The following is a 22897-nucleotide window of genomic DNA, read 5'->3' on the forward strand; positions in this document are numbered from 1 at the left end:
CCTCCTGCACCTCAAAAATAACAAGACCTCCCCGAAAATAAGGCCAAGGTCTTTATAGGGGAGAGCAGAAGCTGAAATCCATGCTAGAATCCGAAGAGAGTACAGTACTTCTAATCCTTTAAAAGACACAGAATAGGGTTGCTGGGCCTAGCTCTAGGTTCAACATCTTTGCCGACTTATCACGCAACATGGAGAATAAGGTTACTAGTGAAGACACCTGAAAATATCAATTAATCCAGAATGCAGAGCCCTGATTTTTGGCTGATAAAAATTGGACTGTGCCCATGACAGCAGTGCACTGGATCCTGTACTGTCTACCTTGTTTTTCCCGAGTAAAGAGAAAATGAAGAAGAGTAGGATTTATGGAAGTAAGGGCAGTCGATTTCCCTCTCTTCCTACCTCTGATATCCATCCATTTGGTGTTCCAAGGATTTGCAGGCCTTGTTGCCAATCCTTTGCTTGTCCAGCCTCAAGTGACCCTAGTTTTATTTCCTCCCTTTAGTCCTTTATAGATCCCGTAAGCACATAATTATGCCTCTCAACAGACTGAAAGCCAACATATCAGAAGGACTTCTTAAACACCAAGCTGTTTCTTTTTATAGCACAGCATTATTATTAATGACAGGCCTACAATGCCTTTCAAAGCAAGAGAAGGGCAAGTTGTAGGTAGGCCAACCCAGGCAGGATGAGACAGAAGGCGCAAGTAGATGATATTTCTGCTGGAGAACCCCCGTTAAATCCCAGTTCACAAGCGAATGATGTCTATATGATTAGCAATGCTGGTTTGTTGCTGAATTGCGCTTCCTTAACTCACTTCCTCACGACTAATGATGGACACCACTTTTGAGAAAGCAGAATAATTCAATAGACAGACAAGGAGGCAGGCATTTCATAGCATGCATCCAAAGCAACCACCCTGCCATGTGTTGCTCTGCCCATAATACATGCATTGCAATGTGCATTGTTGCATATTGTACTGCACCATTTGCTGAAAATCAAAAGTGAGTGACAGGAAAGCACCAGAAGGACTAAGGTATTGAGGGTTGGCTTGGCCAATACTTCTTGAACTACTTTATTTTTCTTAGGTATGAATGAAGATGCTTGCCTGTTATTGGGGCATCTGTCTGTATGATTTTTTTAAATATCCAGTGGGAATAAGACATCATCTTGCTTGTGTCCTCAAGCACCAGAATGTCTTACTTTGGTCCTGCTGATTGTGTGGAAAACTTCAGGCATTTAATTTATTTTTCATGTTCATATGCATGACTGTTCTTGTTTTGATTTAAACACACACACTCCTATTTCTCAATGTTTATACATTTGTGAGTGCTCAAAATACGTGTAAATAATGCATGCTTCTTCTAACTAAGGCATCCTCTCCAGGAAGATCACTGAATTCCCAATAGTTTTCCAGGGATATTAAAAACCGAGGATAAACATCTGACTCCAAAGATCTAGGATAGGTAAGACATAAAATAGCAAAGCAGCACTCATCTCCATGGAAACCCAAAACAATTATACAAACAACACAATTAAAGCAGACAGTTTTCAATCTTTTGGTAGAATGGGCTGAATTAAGACATTACATTTGTGATTTCAAGACAGCAATTTACAGAATAATTAGGAAACTAGCAAGGACACAAAAGTTATTCTACAAGATGTACCAAGAATGAAGAGTCTACTTTAGTCTAAAATTACTATTATTTGTCCTGAGCTTTTGGAAGAAGTTTAGAATAATAAACCTGAGGTTTGGGGACACCAAATCCTAAGTAAAACACTTTATTTCATCCAGCATTACACACATGGGTGAATATTCATATGTTAAATCTCACAGTTCAGTAAGAATTGCCTGTGCTTGTTTAAATCAATGCTGGAGAGCTGATTCATTATAATCACAAGGTCAGGACAATGAGCTAAGCTGGGTTCAGAGATGGCACTAAGTCATGGTTTGATTAACCGTAAAACACAAATATCTTGGTTTCCATTGTATACTAAGCTAAAGCCAGATAACCACATGATGTACAAATCTCTGAATGAATAGTCTGAATCCAGTACTTTTAAGTCCCTAAACATTTAGTTATGTTGGTAATGAAGAATTCTTCCTCCTCCGCTACCATCTCCTGTGTGGTCCTTGGGTATTTATAATTTATTTTTTATGAATACAATTACTGAACTCTTAAATTACACCTAGCAGAGGTTCAAGTATAAGCAGTTCTAGTTATCATATTTTAAAACACCAGACAATTGGAACACACAGTAGATCTACAAGAAGGCATGCATTATAGGTAGTACTCACCTTATGACCATAATTGAGCCCAACATTTATGTTACTAAGTGAAACATTTAAGTAAATTTTGCCCCATTTGATGACCTTTCTTGCCACAGGTAAGTGAATCACTGTAGTTGTTAAGTTTAGCCTGGGGCTAAAGAACCGTGCCCCTATCTCGAATGGTATGATTGTTGCGCTTTTAAATTATGTATTGTTTTGTGTTGTTGTCAAATTGTTTGTATCCCCCCTTCCCTTGTTTTGAGTTGTGAGCCACCCTGAGTCCCCCTCGGGGGAAAAGGGCGGCATACAAATGAAATAAACATAAACAACATAAACATAAACAAGTTAGTGTCATTGTTAAGTGAATATGGCTTCCGCATTGACTTTGCTAGTCAGGAGGTTACAAAAGGGGTAAACATAACTAGTGGTGGGATTCAGTTTTTTACTACCGGTTCTGTGGGCGTGGCTTGGTGGGCGTGGCCTGGCTTGATGGGCATGGCAGGGGAAGGATACTGTAAAATCTCCATTCTCACCCCACTCCAGGAGGAGGTTATTGCAAAATCCCCATTTCTTCCTGATCAGCTGGGACTCGGGAGGCAGAGAATAGATGGGGGCGGGGGCCAGTCAGAGGTGGTATTTACCAGTAGTCTGAACTACTCAAAATTTCCACTACCGATTCTCCAGAACAGGTCAGAGCCGAGGTGGCGCAGTGGTTAAATGCAGCATTGCAGGCTACTTCAGCTGACTGCAGTTCTGCAGTTCGGCTGTTCAAATCTCACCGGCTCAAGGTTGACTCAGCCTTCCATCCTTCCGAGGTGGGTAAAATGAGGACCCGGATTGTTGGGGGCAATATGCTGACTCTGTAAACTGCTTAGAGAGGGCTGAAAGCCCTATGAAGCGGTATATAAGTCTAACTGCTATTGCTAACTGCTATAGGTCAGAACCTGCTGAATACCACCTCTGAACATAACCCCAGGACATTGCAGCCGTTATAGGTATGAGTCAGTCACCAAGCATCTAAATTTTGATCATGTGACCATGGGGAGGCCGCAATAGTCGTTAAAGTGTGAAAAATGGCCATAAGACACTTTTCACAGTGCCATTGCTACTTTGAACGGTCACTAAATGAACTGTAGTAAGTCGAGGACTACCTAGTATTCAGCTTAGCCAGAGCCCAAGGTGGAGGATGTTGCACAGACAATATTTCAGCATTAGGAAGGTCAGAAAAGATTTTTTTTTTAAAAAAAACCACTGCTCGACTTCCCAGTTTTACAAGCAAGAGAAGGAAGATATGAGAACTGACTGTGAACCTGGCAGCCTGCCAGGCAAAGTATGTTGACCCACCCATTCAGAGCCAGATTTTCAGCTCAGCAAGTAGAATAACAGCGTCCCTTTACTTGTTTACTCTTATCCCCAGTGGGAATTGGAAGCAGAAGTTAGAGCCCAATCCCTCTCCCCACCCACCCCCAGCTTGTTTGGATAAAGGAAGGACTGTGTCTGCCTTGCAACTAGAAAGGCATATGCTTTGTATCAAAACAAAATGGCACATCTCAAAACGGACACCATCCTTTAGAAAAGAAGGGCCAGACGGTCTTAAATTGCACGATGTGGGTATATTCTACATTCATGCTGAAATGAACTGCCAAAGGGAGCTCCCCGCTACCGTGTTTCCCTGAAAATAAGGCAGGGTCTTTTTTTCTTTTGACCCCCAAAGTAAGCACTTGGCCTTATTTTTGGGGAGGTCTTATTATTTTTGAGGTGCAGGAGGCGGCGAGCGTAGTCACCTCATGACTGCTGCTGGGTTGCAATATTTTCAGGGAGGGCTTATTTTCGGGGGAGGGCTTATTTTAGCACATGCGCTCAAAAGCTCGAGTGGGCTTATTATCCAGAGAGGTCTTATTTTCAGGGAAATAGACTAACAACGAAGTGTTCCTCATGCTAATATGTAAAGCAGAGGTGTCAAACTCTCAAGGCCTGGGGGCCGGATCCAGCCCACGGGGTGTTTAGATCTGGCCCGCGAGGCCACCCTGGAAACAGCAAAGGAGCAGCCCATGGTGCCTTTGCCAATAAAAATGGAGCTCGGGAGGGCCGCGGGCTCTGTTTTCACTGGCAAGGTTTGCAGAAAGCTGTCTCAGCCAAAACCGGAGCTTAGAAGCCCAGGCGACCCTGACACAAGTGACGTTTAGCTGGCCATGCCCATCCTGACCACGCCCACCCTGCCTATGAGACAGTGGTGGGTTCCGGATCCCATTCCAACCGGTACAATTGGCACGGTCCGGTGACATCCACATGGATGTGTGCAGCGCGCGCATGTGTTTTAGCACCTCCACGACACTCCAGCTGCTCATTGTACCGGAACGGTATCCGGTGCTCTGGGCAGGCTCCGGTACACCCGTACCGGGGCGTACCTCCTGCAACCCACCACTGCCATGACAACACATACAACCCTGATGTGGTCCTCAAGGAAATTGAGTTTGACACCCCTGATGAAAAGCGACCCCTAGTTTCATCTTCCACATGATTTCTTAAGGATTCTAGACACACTTGTGCTCACTTATTTTCATATAATATTTGGAAGGAAAACTGTTGGTCCAGTAGGCGTATGGATGGTTTGTGATGATATTAGCTCTTTCGTAACAAACTTAAAATTGGAAAGCATCCAACAAACTCTTAGGCTAGAGTAGAAAAATAGTCAGTGTAAACAGTGAGGGAATCAAAAACATATCCACTAATCACTAATGTAAGGATGATTGAGCAATTGATAAAATGACTTAATTCTCTTTTGGAATTTTTAAAGGGGTCTTGAATTAATTCAAGTCTATCTTCATCAGACAAAACAGGCCATTCTGTGTACTGTATATAAAGAAGCTTCAACTGTAGAACAGCAGTCAACTGTCTTCAGAATCAGAGGGGATATTTCCAGGCCTACTTCAGCTAACAAAAGTGAAGCTATTAAGGAGTGTGACTAAATGTAGCATATTTATATGTCTATATGTTTCTTGGCTTTTCAACAAATCCTGATTTATGTTAACATTGCCTAACTGTGTCAACATGGATATTCTTCTTTTGAACGTAATGAAGTGGATAACATTAGTGACAGCAAAGGTTAATTCAATAACAGTGGATGTAGAATCATATAAAGGTTGCATAAAAGCTTGGCATTATGATATGCAAGTTTTAAAAAATTGCAAAGAAGAAAGGTAAGAAAAATGTATGAAGGGATTGTCCAAGACAGAGGTGCAGTGAAATTATTATTCTCTTAATATTTGTTGGGTTGCACATAGTTCATGACTTCAAATAATTAACACATAGACAACACCATAGTTTCAGCTAACAACAGCGAACTGCTATTTTTATATCACTAAACAGGATCCTTGGTGTTATGATATGCTGCCACTTGTCTATTTTTCATGAAACATTAAAAAAAAAATCTCTTTTTAATTTCTGGAAGAAGATTTGAACCCCATACAATAAGATCTGGTCACCTCACCTAGAGAGCTGCAATAAAGGATAAAATCTGTCACGCAGTGCCTCCTGGTGAGTAACTAGAAATTCCACATAGGATAGGTATACTTTGTGTAAAAACAGAAAAATTCTCCCCACCGCCAAGAGAGTCCGGAGCTAGAAGGTGGTTATAGCGTAAAGTCCGTATCTCTGAGAGCTTAAGGGAAGGTGGATTATGTACATCATTTTGAGAAGGAAGCACACTGCATTCTTCCTCCACATCGTAACGGAAGTTTGCTTGAACTGCTCAGAAATTTATGAAGTGAGGGATTATTGAAGAAAGAAGAGGATTGAATGAAGCATAAGAACATGCATATCTGTCACCTTTCTTTAGTATTTTAAAATATGGTTCGTTCTTCGGCAATTACTTAAGTAGCTCTCAGGCAGGGGAGGTAATTTACCTTCCCTACCGATTCGCAAATGTGAACCTCACCATCTCAGTGCATGTGCTAAGCGTTCCATGCATGCGCTTTTTGCTTTAAAAAAAAAAGGCCTAAATGGGATGTCGTAGAGCCGGGGGTGGGCGGGCAGGGCCACCCGCAATTTCCGCTATAGTTTGGGCAAACTGATCCAAACTGGTAAAATACCACCTCTGCTCTCAGGACTTGTCCTTCTTGGAAGGCTTGGTGCATGGTCAACAAAAGACAAATTATGGGCTCTCCACCTGGAGATGGGGGTTTCCCAACTAATCTGATTTCAACCCAGTTAGCCGTCTTTTAGAGCTGCTTAGTGGTTAAGAAATAAGAGCACTTCATCATGACTTGGTTAAATGTCATTGAGAAGCTTTCAACCAGGGTATGAATTGAATAAAAGGCAACTTTTCTCAACTATCCCCATCATCTGCCATTCAGCTATACATTACATTGGACCAAGAGTGATCAAAGTTAATGCTTGGCTACATAATATGCAACAAACTTTAAATGCTCATTTCTATTAATAAAAAAAAAGCAGAAATGATTTTTCAGCAGAGAAGCAACTTGAAATTTGTGCTGAACCTCCTCTCTTCTAAGGCTGATTGATTTGAAACAAGGTAATTTAAACCATGGTTTTTTTTAAAAACCACTCTAATATAACAAATTTACCATTCATCATCTCTTTTCTAAACAATGGAGCCATTGTCACCACTAAAAATGTTTATGAGGACATATTATTTGTATTGTACCTTTTTCATTTTTGGAAGCTAAGTCTAGCATCTTTGTGACACTGTATACTGTGTATATTATTGTTTAAAAAGTATAAAATGTCTGTTAAATAATTCGATATAGAGATTCTTTACAACTAGTTAACTTTAACTAGTTCATAAAATATAGACATTAAAAAAACACATATTGGGTGTTTTTAATGTTAGGCTGCACTGATTCATTTTAGAGACTCTACAATGAATGTGTTCATATTTATGTTTAGCATTAACTTCAGTTATTATTTAACAGAAAATTGGCAGACATTTGCACATGCGTTCATTGATTTTTACATACTATTTTTCCATGGCAACTCCCTTCTCTGTGTTTTATTTAATACTGAAATCTAGAAAAATCTGATGCTATGTGTGGCAACTTTATGGGGAATTCCATCTTCCCTTGCCAGAGGGTAGTGAAACCAGCATAGCCAAGCAAATAATGTAAGCACATTGGGAGGATAAATAGTATGGTTATAGCAAGTCATATTACTCAAATATATGTGGGATGAGAGGCACACTCCAAAGACAGATATGACAGCAAGTTCCGGATCCCGTTCCAACCAGTATGGTTGGAACAGGCCCCGCGTCACCCACATGGACGCATGCGGTGCACGCATGCGTCATACCTGCCTGTGATGCCTCCGCAAGCCTCCAAGATGCTCCAGCTGCTCAGCGGAGTGTCGTGCAGGTGCTATATGCGCCATACGGGTGCGCAGAAGCACCAAAGGCTTAAAAGACAGGTAAGGAGCTCGGGCGGGCAGGTGGGCCCTCCGGAGCACAGTACTGGAATGGTATCCGGTGCTACGGGCAGGCTCTGGTATGCCCATACTGGGGCGTACCACCTGCAACCCACCACTGGATGAGAGGCACACTCCAAAGACAGATGCTGTTAGTCCAGAGGAACAGGTAACCCTTAACGTAGAACAGTTTGTTTAGTGACTGTTTGAAGTTACAATGGTAATGAAAAAAAGTGTCTTACAACCACTTTTCATTTATGACCATTGCAACATCCCCATGGTCACCTGATCAAGATTCAGATGCTTGGCAACTGGCTCATATTTATGATGGTTGCAGTGTCCCAGGGTATCCCCTTTTGTGACTTTTTGATAATGGGGAAGCCAGATTCACTTAACAACCGGGTTAAAGGTAATCCTCAACTTATGGCCACAACTAAGTCCATAATTTATGTTGCTAAATGAGACATTCGCTAAGTGAGTTTTGCCCCATTTTATAGCTTTTCTTGTCACATTTGTTAAGTGTTAAGTGAATCATTGTACTTGCTAAATTAGTAACATGGTTAAGTGAATCTGGGTTTTCCACTGACTTTGCTAGTTCAGTAGGTCGCAAAAGTGGATCACATGACCCAGCGAGACTGCAACTGTCATAAACATGTCAGCTGTCAAGCATCCAAATGTAAATCATGTGACCATGGGGATGTTGCAATGGTCCTAAGTGTGAAAAATGGTCATAAGCCACTTTTTCCAATGCCATTGTCACTTTGAACGGCCACTAAATGAACTGTCGAGGAATACATGTACTAGGTTAATAGCTGCAATTATTTACTTAACAACTGTGGATAGTAAGGTTGTAAAATGGAGCAAAATTCACTTAACAAATGCCTCACTCAGCAACAGAAATGTTGGGCTCAATTTTGGTCGTAAGTTGGGAGTTATAAATTACCAGAAGCTGAACACTGTTTGAGTTTGGCTGTCAAATGTAGAAACAGTTATCAGCTGAACATAAGTTTCTAAATGTTGGGAACAAAGAGTTCACACTTTATTTTGCATTGGTCAGATGACACTTTAAGGATTAAGCATGTGGAGCCATTTGTCAGGGTATGTGTGAGTTCAGCCTTTTTTTAAAGCCATTTTTACCCTCCCCAAGCTCCAGAGGCTTTATAGGACCCTGGGGAGGGTGAAAAGAGCCCCCCTGGGGGCCCTCCAGAACACAAAAAGCCACCCCTATGGGCAAACCAGAAGTTCGAGAACAGACTTCCGGTTTGTTCATATGGTTGTTTTTAGTCCTCCGGAGGCTTCCTGAAGGTCCCTGAAGCCTCTGGAGGGCTTAAACTGACAATAGGGTCTCCGGGGAGGCAGTGGAGGCTGTTTTTGCTCTCCCCAGGCTCCTATAAAGCCTTTGGAGCCTGGGGAGGGCGAAAAAAGCATGAAAAAAATGGGGGTTGTACCTCTCATGCGTGCATGCGCACTGGGGGGGGGGTCGTGCGTTGCATTATGGGTGCGGCACACCTGCGCACGACCCCCCTGCGCTCCCCCCTTATGGCACGCGAGCCAAAAAAGTTTCGACATCGCTGATGCTAGTGTATGTATAAATGGAAGCAGGAGAGTCATCTGACTTAGTGGGCCATATGGTCTTCCCATGATAGTAGAAACACTGAGGAGAATCCAACCTCTGTATATAAATTGCATCTGCATCACTGACTATGTTTTTATTTATTATTTTCTTAGAATTTCACTTTCATCTATATGCTGAATTAAACAAGTGTTAATCTAATTTAATAGTTCTTTTAAAAAATAATTCCAACGACTTTCACAAATAATTTTCTAGTTACAGCTGTCAAAATGTTTCAGCAGAACTGCAAAATGCAAACAAGCAGCAAATTAGTGGTGAATACTTCAAACATTTGAGCTTCTTTTAGAGATCTGTACTCAGAACACTCCTATAACAAAATACATCGTGACTCCTTCAAGTCAGATATGAAGTCTACAAAGTAAAATATTTGGCAGCATTCTTAAAATCCTCATCAAAACCACAGCCTTCTCTTAACCACCATTTAATCAGTTAAACATGATGGAATTTCTTATCTTCCTTGATCAACCACTCAAAAGGCCTCTTGAAAAATAAAAGAATGCCAACACATGTCTCTTCCATTATATCCACTTAATATTTTTTTTTTCAAATTGCTTGGTTCTTGGCAATAACAATTTAACTTTGTTAGACTGCATTCAGGCATTCACTTGCCACTGTTGGTCAATACTGTAAAAAGGTTAGCTATTTTCTACAGAAACTCAAGAGAACGTGTCTTCTTGCTTCTATAAAGCTTCTTATTGGAAAAAAAAAATACGATTCAGTGGCCTGCAAGGACTGAAAGACTCCGGATTGTTGGAAGAAAAAAACACACACAGGGAAAAGTGACACAATAAGAATCACTAGCTCAGACTGTCAGCAAACACTGGTTTACCCTTGGCCCAGAATGGCAAGATTACAGTAGAATTTCCCAGGGGTGACAAAGTTAGCCAAAGCATCTGTCTATTGCTTTTTCTCAATCTGCTTTGGAAGGTGAAAATTAAAATTGCTCATATCACATTTAAGATATATACCTAACACTTTCCAGCAATAAATACACACACACACACACACACACACACACACAGTATGGATGTGAGACATTAAGTCAGAAAACACATCTGTGCTCTAGTGAGTATACTGATTAGAGCAGTGATGACTAAACTTTTTGGCACTGAGTGCCCAAACCAGAACATGTGTGCATGCGTGTGCATGTGCGCGCACCGGAGCAATGAAAACCTGAAGACCATCTGACTGTCGCATGCCTGTTTTTGGGGCGTTTTTCAGGCCATTTTTCAGCGCCTGTGAAGACCAGTTGGCCAATGCACATGTCTGTGCTGGAACCCAGAAGAGCAACTGGCAACAGTGTGCGTGCCCACAGAGAGGGCTCTGCGTGCCACCTCTTGCACGCGTGCCATAGGTTCGCCACCAGAGGATTAGAGGCACAAGACTAGGTATAGCTTCCATACACCATGCAAAAATTAGGTGATGTATAAGCTAACCTGCTTCTGGAAGTTGGCAGAATTTTAGATAAACGGAATATGAGAACCATAGAAATCAAGCTGGCAATTCAGCATAGCTATGAATAATTTGTACCAGATTTATTTTATGCAACTGTTATCAATTGCAAACACACAGTGGTGCTACAAAACAGAAACTTTAGGGAAGAACCAAAGTCCTGTCCAAAAACAGTAAGTTTGGCTTACTGGAGTTGAACCCATATGAGATCATTAAATCCAGAATCTAATGTTACTACCCTACATACTTCACTCTTCTATCTAGCCTGCAATTGTAGTATTTCCAAGTTTTCATGGACAGCATTAATCTACAACAGGGGCAGTGGTGAGTTCCGGAATCCGTTCCAACCGGTACAGTTAGAAACGCCCCGGGGTCACCCACATGGACGCGTGCTTGCCTGTGACGCTTCCACAAGCTTCCTCGACGCTCCAGCTACTTGGTGGAGTGTCGCATCATGCACATGCGTGGAAGCGCCAAAGGCTTAAAGCACAAGTAAGGAGCTCAGGCAGGCAGGTGGGCCTTCCAGAGCACCGTACCAGAATGGTATCCGGTGCTCCGGGCAGGCTCCGATACGCCTGTACCAGGGCGTACCACCTGCAACCCACTACTGAACAGGGGTGTTACAAACTCACGTCGTCATGGTGGCATCATGTGACGTATCAGCGGGGGTGGCACCAGCATGCGACGTATCCAGCCCGTGGACCGCGAGTTTGACATCCCTGATCTACAAGTAGGGAAACCAATGACTACTAAAATTATACATGAGGTCATTCCAAATGTTGACATGACTAAATAGACATATGGTACTGATGATATACTAACTAGGTGATATACAAATTTTGGCCAAAAATATATTTAAAACAATTAAGTTAACGTTCGGCAGGAGCCAAACATTACCTTATTAGAATGAATGTTGCCTGATGTCTTTCCCAGTCTCCATAACCTACTTTGCGAAGCAAATAAACCCGTTCACTAATTAAGATTTAAGGGCCTGCTTTATCCTTAAAGCACTAGGTGAACACAGAGGTATCATTTTTTAAAATGCTCACAATAACCCTGTGAGGCAGGACACTATTACTACTACTTTACAAATGTCAACCAAAGAAATGAGCAACTTTTTTGAAGTCAACAAGCAAGACAACTGGAAATGCATGACAGGTAAACCTACCGTATTTTTCGGAGTATAAGACGCACTGGAGTATAAGATGCACCAAAGTTGTGAAGAGGCAAATTTAAAAAAAAGTTTTTGCACTCTGCAAACCTCTCAAAAATGGCCCGTTTTTTGTGAAAACGGGCCCGTTCCCGCCCCCAAAAGGCATGAATAGCCTTTAAGGGGCTTGCAGAATGCTCCGGGGGGGGGGGGGGCTCACAAATGAACAAAAGCTGCCCTTGAAGAGCATCCGGCGACTTCAGCTAGTCCAGAACGCGGCCGCGCGAGTGATCATGGGCGCACCTCGGTTCGCCCATATAACACCAATCCTCCGTGAGCTGCGCTGGCTACCTGTTGATCGTCGGGTGCACTTCAAGGTCTTACTTACCACCTATAAAGCGCTCCATGGTAGTGGATCTGACTATTTGAGAGACCGCCTCCTGCCAATCACCTCCCTGCGTCCCATCAGATCGCACAGAGTAGGCCTCCTCCGAATTCCATCCGCCAGTCAGTGCCGACTGGCGACTACGCGGAGGAGAGCCTTCTCAGTTGCCGCTCCGACATTATGGAACAACCTCCCCGTGGAGATCCGTACCCTCACCACAGTCCAGGCCTTCCGCACAGCACTTAAGAACTGGCTATCCCGTCAGGCCTGGGGATAGGATTACTCTCACCCCGCCCGAATGTTGAGTGAATGTTGTGTTTTATGACTAATTTCCTTTAAACCACGATTCTTTTCTTTTAAGTCTTGTCTTGCACTCCCTTCCCTTCATTGTTGTAAGCCGCCCTGAGTCCCCTCAGGGAAAAGGGCGGCATATAAATTTTCAATTAAAAAAAAAAAAAAAAAAAAAAAAAAACAGGCCCGCTTTTTGTCAAAAAAATTGCATGCATAGCCTTTAGGAGGCTTAAAGAGTACTCCTGGGGACTGGGGGGGGGGCAAAATTGAGCAAAACACGGCCCGTTTTTCACTCATTTCTGCCCTCCCCACCCCCAGGAGCTCTCTGAAAGCTTTCTACAGGCTCTGCAGGGCCATTTTGGTGAAGTGGTGGGGCTTCAGGAGGCAAAAAAAATACTGTATTCAGTGTATAAGACGCACCCAGATTTTCAGCCTCTTTTTTGAGGGAAAAAATACATCTTGTACTCCGAAAAATATGGTACATTGGTAACTCTCTAGTTACTGATAGTTCACTGATGGTTCACATGTAAAAGCTAATGATGTCTGGACAATAAGAGCTTTCATTAAGATAACAGTAGAAGCCACAGCTGTATCAGTGGTGGGTCCCTACCGGTTCGGCCGAACGGGTAGTGGTTTGGCAGCCTGGATCACTGGAACCAGCAGCAGCCTAGGCCTGCCAAGCCCCCGGAACAGGTTCTCCGCCATCTTGTTTTTTGCTTCTGCGCAGAGCAATTTTTATTGCACTGTGCATGCACATGCAGCGCACATCAAGCATGTGCATGCACGTGCAAAGCATGCACAGGGAAGTGGCCATGAGAAAACCGGCAGTAGTGACTGCCGGAACCCACCCCCGAGCTATACAGATAAATTTTCCTTTGAGGTGACCTCAATTTCTTGTAAGTTTGTGGATATTGTCCATATAACTTTTACGGCAACAATACTGAGGTGGTTTGCCTTTCTTTTCACCGAAGGTGATTTTATGACTTTCTAATCTACTCTACTGCCTTGTTACTTTTTGGTGGTCTTCTATTAAATGCTAAATATGTCCAACTCTAAACAATGTTTGAGATCATCCAGAGTCAACTATCTGTTCTGGCTTGCAATAATTTAGAAAAAAAACACCCTCTTCTTTACAGTATGTCCTGCTAGGTTCTACTGTTATTGCTAAAATTATTGGAAACTGTTGGCAAAGTCAGATACTGACAGCCTCATAAATGTTTCCAGAATGAGAGACATATCAGTATGTTAACCTAACATAACCACAACAATGGTGGGTTATGGCCGGTATGCCCTGGTATGGGCGAATCGGTGCCTGCTGGGTATGGTGGGTCAGAGGGCCCACCCGCCCACGTTCCTTGCCTGTATTTGACCCTACTGGGCCATTTGCGCACATCCATGCAGCGTACGGCACCTGCACGATGCTTCGCTGAGCAGCTGAAGTGTCGCAGGGCGGTGGTGTGCATGCGTGCGCACTTACGTGCATGTGGTGGACACCTGGCCCCGTTGCAGCATACCAGTTGCGATGGGATCCGGAACCCACCACTGAACCACAAGTATATGTCTACTAATATCTTCGTATTTCACTTAGAACTATGCTGAAACAAATGAGGTAATTCCAAAGAAAGAGCCTCAAAAGATTTCATCTTTGCCTTATTGATTAGGTCTTGGACTTATTGCAGTGGTGGGATCCTACCAATTTAACAACCGGTTCGGTGACTGCGCACTTCACACTCGCTCACTTTGCTCGTGCACGCAGTTTGGAGAAAATGTACCTTCCGCATTACTGCTAGGAAGGAAAACAGCTGAGGCGCGGCAATCCGCTCTGCCGCGTGACTCAGCTGAGAAGATATAGGTAAGTAAAGGGCAGGGACGGGTAGGCCCACTTGATCGAACCGGTTTGCTCCGAGCTGATAGCCAGAGCTACTGGTTTGCCCAAACCGGTAGAATCCCATTCCTGAGTTATTGACTCTGAACTGGTAAAATGTCTACATATTACCGTATTTTTCAGTGTATAAGACGCAGTGAAGTATAAGACGCACCATAAGACCTCCCAAAAATGGCCCTTTTTTGCAAAAATGGGCCCAGTTTTTTTTTTTTTCAAAAAAGGGCAGGCATAGCCTTTAGGATACATAGAGTCTGGGGGCTGGGGTAAGTAAAGTGAAAAACAGCCCATTTTTCGCTCATTTCTGCCCTCCCCAGCACCCAGGAGCATTCTGCAAGGCTCCTAAAGGCAATGCATGGTCATTTTGGTGAAGGGGGCTGTGTTTCGGGAGGCAAAATATCCTATATTCAGTGTATAAGATGCATCCATCTTTTTTTGATGGAAAAAGGTGTGTCTTATACTCTGAAAAATACGGTATTTTTTAAAACCATGTGGGAATCCTGCTCCCTCAATAGAAGCAATCTAGCCCTAAAGAAATTTCATCCAGATGTGGTCCAAGTTAAGCAGTTATCTATTCTTTAAAAATTGGTACAGCCGGTCCATTCTTTCAAGTCTTGTAAAAAGCTTGCTCCTCAGCTTTTTACTAGGCCATATAAAGATAGTTGTTTGTGTCTACCATTTAATATCTTGCCTTCAATTTTTTTATTAGAAGATTGGATATAAGAAGGTTCAGCCTTGGCAAAATATTTATTTTTATTTTTCCTATAGCATTTTATTCAAAATCATTTTAGCCTTTTCCTTCTTATAATATTTACCATTATAATTCCCAAATCTGGGAATGATTCTTTACATTTTTTTTTGTTGCTATATCTTCCTTGATAATGGGAGGCAAGAAAAAATAATGTTAATAAACATGTCAAATTTTAAAATCTCCTATTTACTGTTTGCTTGTTTAAAAAATATCTATATTTTTTTTTAAAAAGAAGTAAAGGCAGACAAACATTAACATGGAATGTATACAAGGTACAGTTTCGTTAGAAAACAGGGCAGGCTACCAATGTCTATTGTTGTAAGGATTGATACTATTTCTAATTGATGTATACCTTTTTATATATACTATGTTTTTAAAAGATTACCAAGATTGAAGATTGGTAATTTTTGGCTCTGATAAAACTATGGATGCAATCCAGCTGCCCTTAAACACAAAATAATCTTGGCAAGGATAGTATGATTTCTGAAATTCCCTTTGTGATGAAGTGAAAGAGGGTAACATTTATCTCAAAGCTGCAAAGTTAGTGTAACTGTAAAACTTACTAATAACATAGTATTATTCAAGTATATTTAGCCCACAATGGAGAATCTGGTCCTCCCTATTATAACTCTCTTTATGTTTTATCAGTAACCATAGTGGCTGGCTGAATTTTTTTTTTAACTTTAGTATAGATAAATTTGTTAGTACTGTATATACTCGAGTATAAGCCTAGTTTTTCAGCCCACTTTTTGGGCTGAAAAAAGCCGCCTCAGCTTATACTCGAGTCAGTGAAAAATTTGCCCGAAATGGAGGAGAAAAAGGGGCAGGGCCATGCCGCTGGGTGACACTCGTGAATGGCCCAGTGCCCCTGTGAGTTTTCCCTCCCTCTGTGTCAGTTTGCCGCGCAGCGCGCACCGCACCATCACCCCTCCTCACGTTCTAATGTAATGCAGGGCTGTCTTACGATTCCCCTTCCTCCCCCTCCTGCTGCTCTGCAACGATGTCCCACCTCCTCCTTGTTATGAAAAGCAGCCACATAGCGATGTCCCACCTCCTCTGGTACAGTGATCCAATGATAGGAATCACTGTGCCGTGTGTCATAGGAGGCGGGACATCGCTCCCGCGGCTGCACGGGACATCATCATCACAGCGGGACATCAGCATCATGAGGTGAGTGAAGTATTTCATTGAATACACCGCTAGTTTACTGTTTTTCTTTGAAATAAATATTCAAAAACATTATTGGTATCTATTTTTATTTTTGAAATTTACCGGTAGCTGCTGCATTTCCCACCCTAGGCTTATACTCGAGTCAATAACTTTTCCAGTTTTTTGTGGTAAAATTAGGTGCCTCGGCTTATATTCGGGTCGGCCTATACTCGAGTATATACGGTATAACAAATTGCAGTCGACAGTCAGCGGAAGTAGCCTGCAGTACTGCACTCTAACCACTGCGCCACCGTGGCTTAACAACTCACTTAACAAATGTCTCGCTTATCAACTGAAATTTTGGACTCAATTGTGGTTGTAATTCGAGGACTACCTGTCTTTCCCACATCATACTGGTGTGGGGAAGTGTAGAAGAATATCTTTAGTGGAATAGGTAAATTGTGACATTAAGATATTTGTGAACTACAACCAGGTAAATGCAGGGGCCATGTGGTGGCTCGGGTTGGGGAGGAAATGGGCCTACCAGAGGTTCTGGAAGTCCAGAAATGGGCCTGTTTCTAGCCTCTGGAGCCTGGGAGAAGCAGTTTTCGCCCTCCCAGAGACTTGAGGAAAGCCTCCAGAGCCTGGGGAGGGCAAAAAACACACACCCCCCATCATGGTGCAGGAGGTCAACTAGGACACACCCACCAGGGCCACGCCCACGCAGCAACGGGGCAGCGAGCCCGTTGCTGCAATTTTTGAAGCCCACCCCGGCTACAACTCCCAGAAACCATTAGTCACTTTTGAAGACTGCGGGGATTTCTAGTTCAGCAATAGTACAAGTTTCCTACGCTGGTCTCTGCACCTGGATTTTTAAAATAAAATCTGAATCGGGGATGATCTAATTCACACGTCTATTCCATTGTCTGCACGGTGGAGCTTATCCAAGACAGAAGACCCTCTAGTGAAGGGAAAACTCAGTCAAGACTGGAATTCAGCTGTACATTTCTGTGCTTCTCAAGTTCATGAAATTTCTCACAAGTTGCAAAAGGGGTGAGGGGGGAAGATCAAGTAGGATGTGTAATATGATCCATTAATACGAGTGCCTGGAGAGCTAGAAGTAAATACACATAGCAAACATAGATATTGGTTAGCATAGGATACAGTTTTTTATAAATCTAAAGCACTTACTTACAGAAGAGCTTTTTAAAGAAAAAATGTTTTATCCCACTACCCCCCCCCATGCCTGTTTTCCAGAGCCAAACCCTTCGGGAGAACGGAAGACAGAATTCTACAATTTCATGGCTTGAAAAACAACTTTGATTGGCACTTGGCCTCACAGAGGAAGGGGGGGAGAGAGAAAGAAACAGCTTTGGGACAAAGAGCACAAATATTTGAGCTCCTTGCCTTACATGTTTCTTCATATTTACAAGAGAAATCATGGTGCAAAGATATAATTAGAAAGAGGTTGCCAAAGTGAGACTTGAGGTTTTCCCCACCCCTGTGTCTCTGAGAGAGAGAGAGAGAGAGAGAGAGAGAGAGAGAGAGAGAGAGAGAGAGAGAGAGATCAGAACAATGGCAAACAAAACTTTTGCTGTAAGTTGATGCTTTTGCACAGCTCAGCAGTTTTAATTCATTTGCACTAGACAAATAAAAAACATCTCAGCTAATGCATTCGGTTAGCCACATGTACTAAGAGATAAACTGATCAGAATATTGCTAACCAGTAGATTACCAGGATGTTAATATTGTTAAGAATGTGCTGTGAGAATTTTAAAGGGGTTTTTTTGGGGGGGGAGGGGGAAAGCAGACATTAACAGAGTTTGGTTTATTGTTTATAGGGCTTCGACTTTACTTACACAGAGTTGGGAACAAGCATTACTGTCAAGTACTCCTCCTTATCCCTCCCCCCTCCCCCTGTGTTCAACCATTACTTAGCTTAGAATCTTACTTGTGTTAATGTCCCTTGTAGGAGTTTAATTGGAGAGTTTCAACTTCGTGCCAGTTTACAAGCTAGCCAGGGTTCTTAACATTTTTTCTCCCAGCCTGCCTGTATTCCACAGAGAAGTGGAAGATAAGCTTAATTAGGAGACAGGTGGCACAAGAATCACCAGTGAATTTCATTGCTGTACAAAGATTAGAAACGAAGTTCCTCCAGTGTATACTATAACCCATATTCTAATTACTGTAACAAAGTAGCTGCTATTGCCAACTAATGGAATATAGTGTTGATACAGTTGCAGGGACTTTTGCCTGAGGGTCACCTGGCAAACAAATTAAATTGTGTTTGGTTTATTTATTTGATTTATATCCCACCTTGTCAGGAGCTCAAGGTGGGCACAGTGTTCTTTTCCTCAGTATTTCTATCACACAAAAAGGGTGCAATCCAAATACGTTGTTCCTTTGAATGAACTTGCACATGGGTGCGCATGATGATTCAAAGTCACCCTTCCTTGGCGCCCACCAACTTGCCTTCCCGGGAAATTGTTTTACCAAAAATAAAAAGCTGACATGCTGGAAACAAAATGTCAACCTCTGTCATGACTTTTTTTATTTATAAAATGTCTTTGTAATCCAAATGGGCCCCAGAAATCTCCTTGGAAATAAACATTGTGAAGGATACCTCCAGTGATTTGATGCAGGTACACTACTCACCCCTGCTTGAAAAGCATAAATGTTGCCTAAGCAAGGAGCCACATAGATGGTACTTGTGTGAGGAAGTAGCAAGATGTTTGCTAAATTGGGGATTTACAGAGCAGACATTTTATGAGCAGAAAACTTTACTCGCAAGCAGTTACTTTGGAAGAATGCCTGCCATGTTCCTGAAATTCCAGTTGTAATCTCCATCTACCAGAATTTGAAGCCTTCCCTGCTTAGACATGATTTTGTTTACCACGGTTTATTGAACGGCCCTAATTCACACAACACACTGACAATCATGATTTCCCCAAGGCATTAAGGACTTGGATGATACAACCATGCTAAGTGAAAACCAGTGACATTGTGGCGTAGCTCACTTTTAGAACCAGATTGAGTTTCAAAATGCAAATTAAATAAGTGGTTAGGTACCATCTACCTGAACAATAACAGCAAATTGACTCTTTGGAAAAAACAGTGGGAAATGTCTCTCGAGATATTAACAATTTGTACTTTTTAAAATCTTCCATACATTTAAAATAATAGATCCATTTAAATTCAGGGCAACTTTTATTAATTGGATAAGACAAATCTACGCATGTCTTAGATTTGTATTTTTATGATTACATTAAAACACCGATATGGACAGCATGCATGGATTTCTCTTGTCCAATCAATTACAATGTAGAAGTTTTTATTCAACTGATTATATGCCATCAAGATAGTGTTGACTTCACAATCACATAGATTTTCTTCAATAATTATAGTACATTTATTATTATTTGGACAGAGTAAAAACAAAGTTACCTCTACTGCTATTAATACAATAAACATATTTATACATCAACTGAGCTACAGTCTGCTAAACTATGGTTTACTGAACAAACAACTGGATCCATATACTATATGATGTAATGCCTGGTTCAGACAACAAGTTAGAGTATAATATGGTTTGCATCATTGTGGTCTAGTGCAATGCATGTACCCAGCCGATGATATGCAGGGAGTAAGGAATGTTCCTTTAATTGTACACTTCAACATAACAAACATCTCACAAAACATTGATGGAGCATAACCAATCAGCTGCACAAACATATCCATTTTCGCCAAGACTTGTGTTGAAAACAATATTTGGAAGACACACAAATCACTCAGTCTGATTGTAGCAACCCCACTCCACAGCCATTCCTCACTTTTTCAATTTTATTCTGCCATCAGAAGGAATTTATTATTGTGATGGATAACACAGGAACAATCAATTCTGAAGACTGTGTTGGTTCTTTAGTGTCCTTTGTTAAAGTTCATCAGATGCAAAATCTTAGTATTGTCTAAGAGCATTTTCATTAGCAATAACTATATAATGAAGGAAGAAGGCTAAGATGAAAAAAATACAGTGAAATTTCCACACACACAATTATGCTAGGGAGAAATTGATACAGGAGACAATATCTGTAGAGGTCAAAGCTTTGAAAGAGGAATACACAATCTAAACAAAAGAACTTGGTCACAGTATTTGTTCTGAATTTTTCCAAGATTGAATCTTCAGGGTCAACAGAGCAGAACTGAAATAATAGTGGGGAAAAGCAATAGTAAAAAAAAACCAATAGAAATGCAGCAATACAAACATTATAGTTATTAAAATATGACCCACGTCAGTTTAGTCGCCAACTGAAATCAGTGGGATTTATAAGTGCTTATAGTACTGGATGAAATATAGATATGTATGGATAATTTTTAATACAGCCTTCCCTGCCTTAGACCATATAAGGTGATTATAGAAACTGTGGTCCATCTGTAAGGCACCAGATTGGTGAAGGCTGATCTTAAGATATTAAATGAATCACAGTATGCTTTCAAAAAACCTGCAAATCATGAATCTGCTGTTTTTGGCACTTGGATCTATGACACAACAAATATCATTTATCTTTCTGTGATGGAAGTGCAGAAGGCACTGCAGTGTTCACAGTTATTTAGCCATTATCTATTTTTGTATTTTATTGCAGCATAAAGATTACTAGCATTGCTTGTATTTTATTACTAGCGCAAGGATTACTAGCATTCACAAAGACTCCATTCCTACATCCATATTTACTTACAGTAAGCCCTATATTCTAGTTGGATATCAAGTTATCACTTAGAGATGATCAAAAGAACATCTCCTCCACTCATTTTTTGATTTTAATGAACATGATTACCTACTATATGTGTTCCTAAGTATTATGCACTATTTTATTCAAAGCTGTTTTTCTTATGCATTATCCCCAACTCTTTTCCTCTAAAAAAAAGTGAGGTCTTAATTTTAAAAAAAACAAACCACATTTGTTTGGGAAAAGGCAAAACCAGAAGCACAACCACATACAGGAAAGGCACAATGGGAATGCAACATTACCAAACAACATGCAATACAGCACATAATTTGACACAAAAACACTAGGTGTTTTTTTATTGCCTGCACCTTAATTTATATCCCTGAACCAGGAGAAGAGATATAGGGAAATGTGAGTGCACATTTATTGCTATAAAAAAAACTTAGCGATCTAATACATATATGTATGTGTGTGTGTATATATATATATATATATATATATATATATATATATGTATGTATGTATGTATGTATGTATGTATGTATGTATGTATGTATGTATAATTTCTCCTATATTTGTGTAAACATATATCTGAATGAAGCAGCAGAGGAGCAGGAGTGTGTGTATGTATACACACACATATAAATAACATACACTCACACAAACATATATACATATATACAAACATATATACATATATACATACATATACATACACATACCTATACACACATGTACCTGCGTGTGTATGTTTATGTGTATCTATATCTAGATTTTTGAGGAAATCGTTACAAAACAACCCGAAAACAATAACAGATTATTATCTTTTTTCTTTTTTTTTAAAGAGGACGATTCTTGCCCAGCTTCCCTCTCAAAAGCCCTTCTGAAAGGAGGTGTGGCCGGAGCCAAGCAGCCCCAGCCGCCTTCCCTCAGCCTTTCCCTTGGCTGGATCCCCACATCCCCAGGGGGACCGAAGAACTACATAACCCGTCATCCTCGGCCAGCGCCGCGGGGGATGGGCGCTGTCGTCCTGCGCTTCAGGAAGGAGGGCACCGGGGAAGGCGAGCCAAGGCGGAGCAGCCCCACAGCGTGTCGGGGGGAGAGAGAGAGAGAGAGAGAGAGAGGGCAGACCCACCTGCCTCAGGACTTTCCGGCAGTTGCTACAGACCCGGCGGCACTCGCTGCGCCCGTGCCCGCTGCTGTGGCCGTCGCCGGGGACCGTTGGAGGGCACGACGTGGCGCCGCTGCTTCTGTTCATGGTGCAGCCGGCGAGCGGGGGGCAGAGGATGGAAGCGGTGGAGGGCTCAACGTCCGGCTGCCTTCGGAGCCCGGCGGCAGCGGCGACTGCAGCCCCAGCAGAAGCGCCTCCGGCCGCCGCCCCCTCCCCCCGCCCCTTCCAGCAGCGCCGCTCGGCTTCCCCAGCCCAGGAACAGCCGCGGCCATTCCCCCTCTCGCGCACACCCCTCCGCCGCGGCCAATCGCCGCGCTCCGGCCACGCCCCCCTCGCTCCCCGACCGGCCAGTAGAAACGCCGGGAGAGCGCGGACCAATCCGGACGCTTCTCTCGCGTCCTCATCTCCGGGCAGTCTCCGAGTGAGGGGGCGTGGAACACCCTCCTCCCCAGAAGGTAAAGGGGCGGGGCGGAGAGGAGGCGTGCCGTCCAGCTGGAGGTTTGGTGGGCTGGGCTTCGCCGCCAGCCAACCAGAGGCGCCTCTGTCAAGGGAAACCGGGGAGAGCGCGCGCGCACGAGGGCTGTCACGCCCCCCTTTTGCAGGCTCCCGGGGGGGAAGGAAG

General features: G+C 42.5%; 1 protein-coding gene across 1 annotated transcript in view; it reads right to left on the reverse strand.

Moving 5' to 3' along the window:
• The window catches only part of SESN3 (sestrin 3), a 79095-nt gene extending 56616 nt beyond the window's left edge, over positions 1 to 22479 (reverse strand). The window contains exon 1 of the mRNA XM_087721116.1: positions 22240 to 22479. Within this exon, the coding sequence (XP_087577242.1) occupies positions 22240 to 22362 (123 nt within the window). The 5' untranslated portion in view covers positions 22363 to 22479. The remainder of the gene's footprint in view (positions 1 to 22239) is intronic.
• Positions 22480 to 22897: the final 418 nt, after the last annotated feature.

This window comes from Thamnophis sirtalis, unplaced genomic scaffold, assembly GCF_051295495.1.
Source record: "Thamnophis sirtalis isolate CommonGarterSnake01/CBP01778 unplaced genomic scaffold, rThaSir2_p1.2 scaffold_8, whole genome shotgun sequence".
Classification (NCBI taxonomy): Eukaryota; Metazoa; Chordata; class Lepidosauria; order Squamata; family Natricidae; genus Thamnophis; species Thamnophis sirtalis.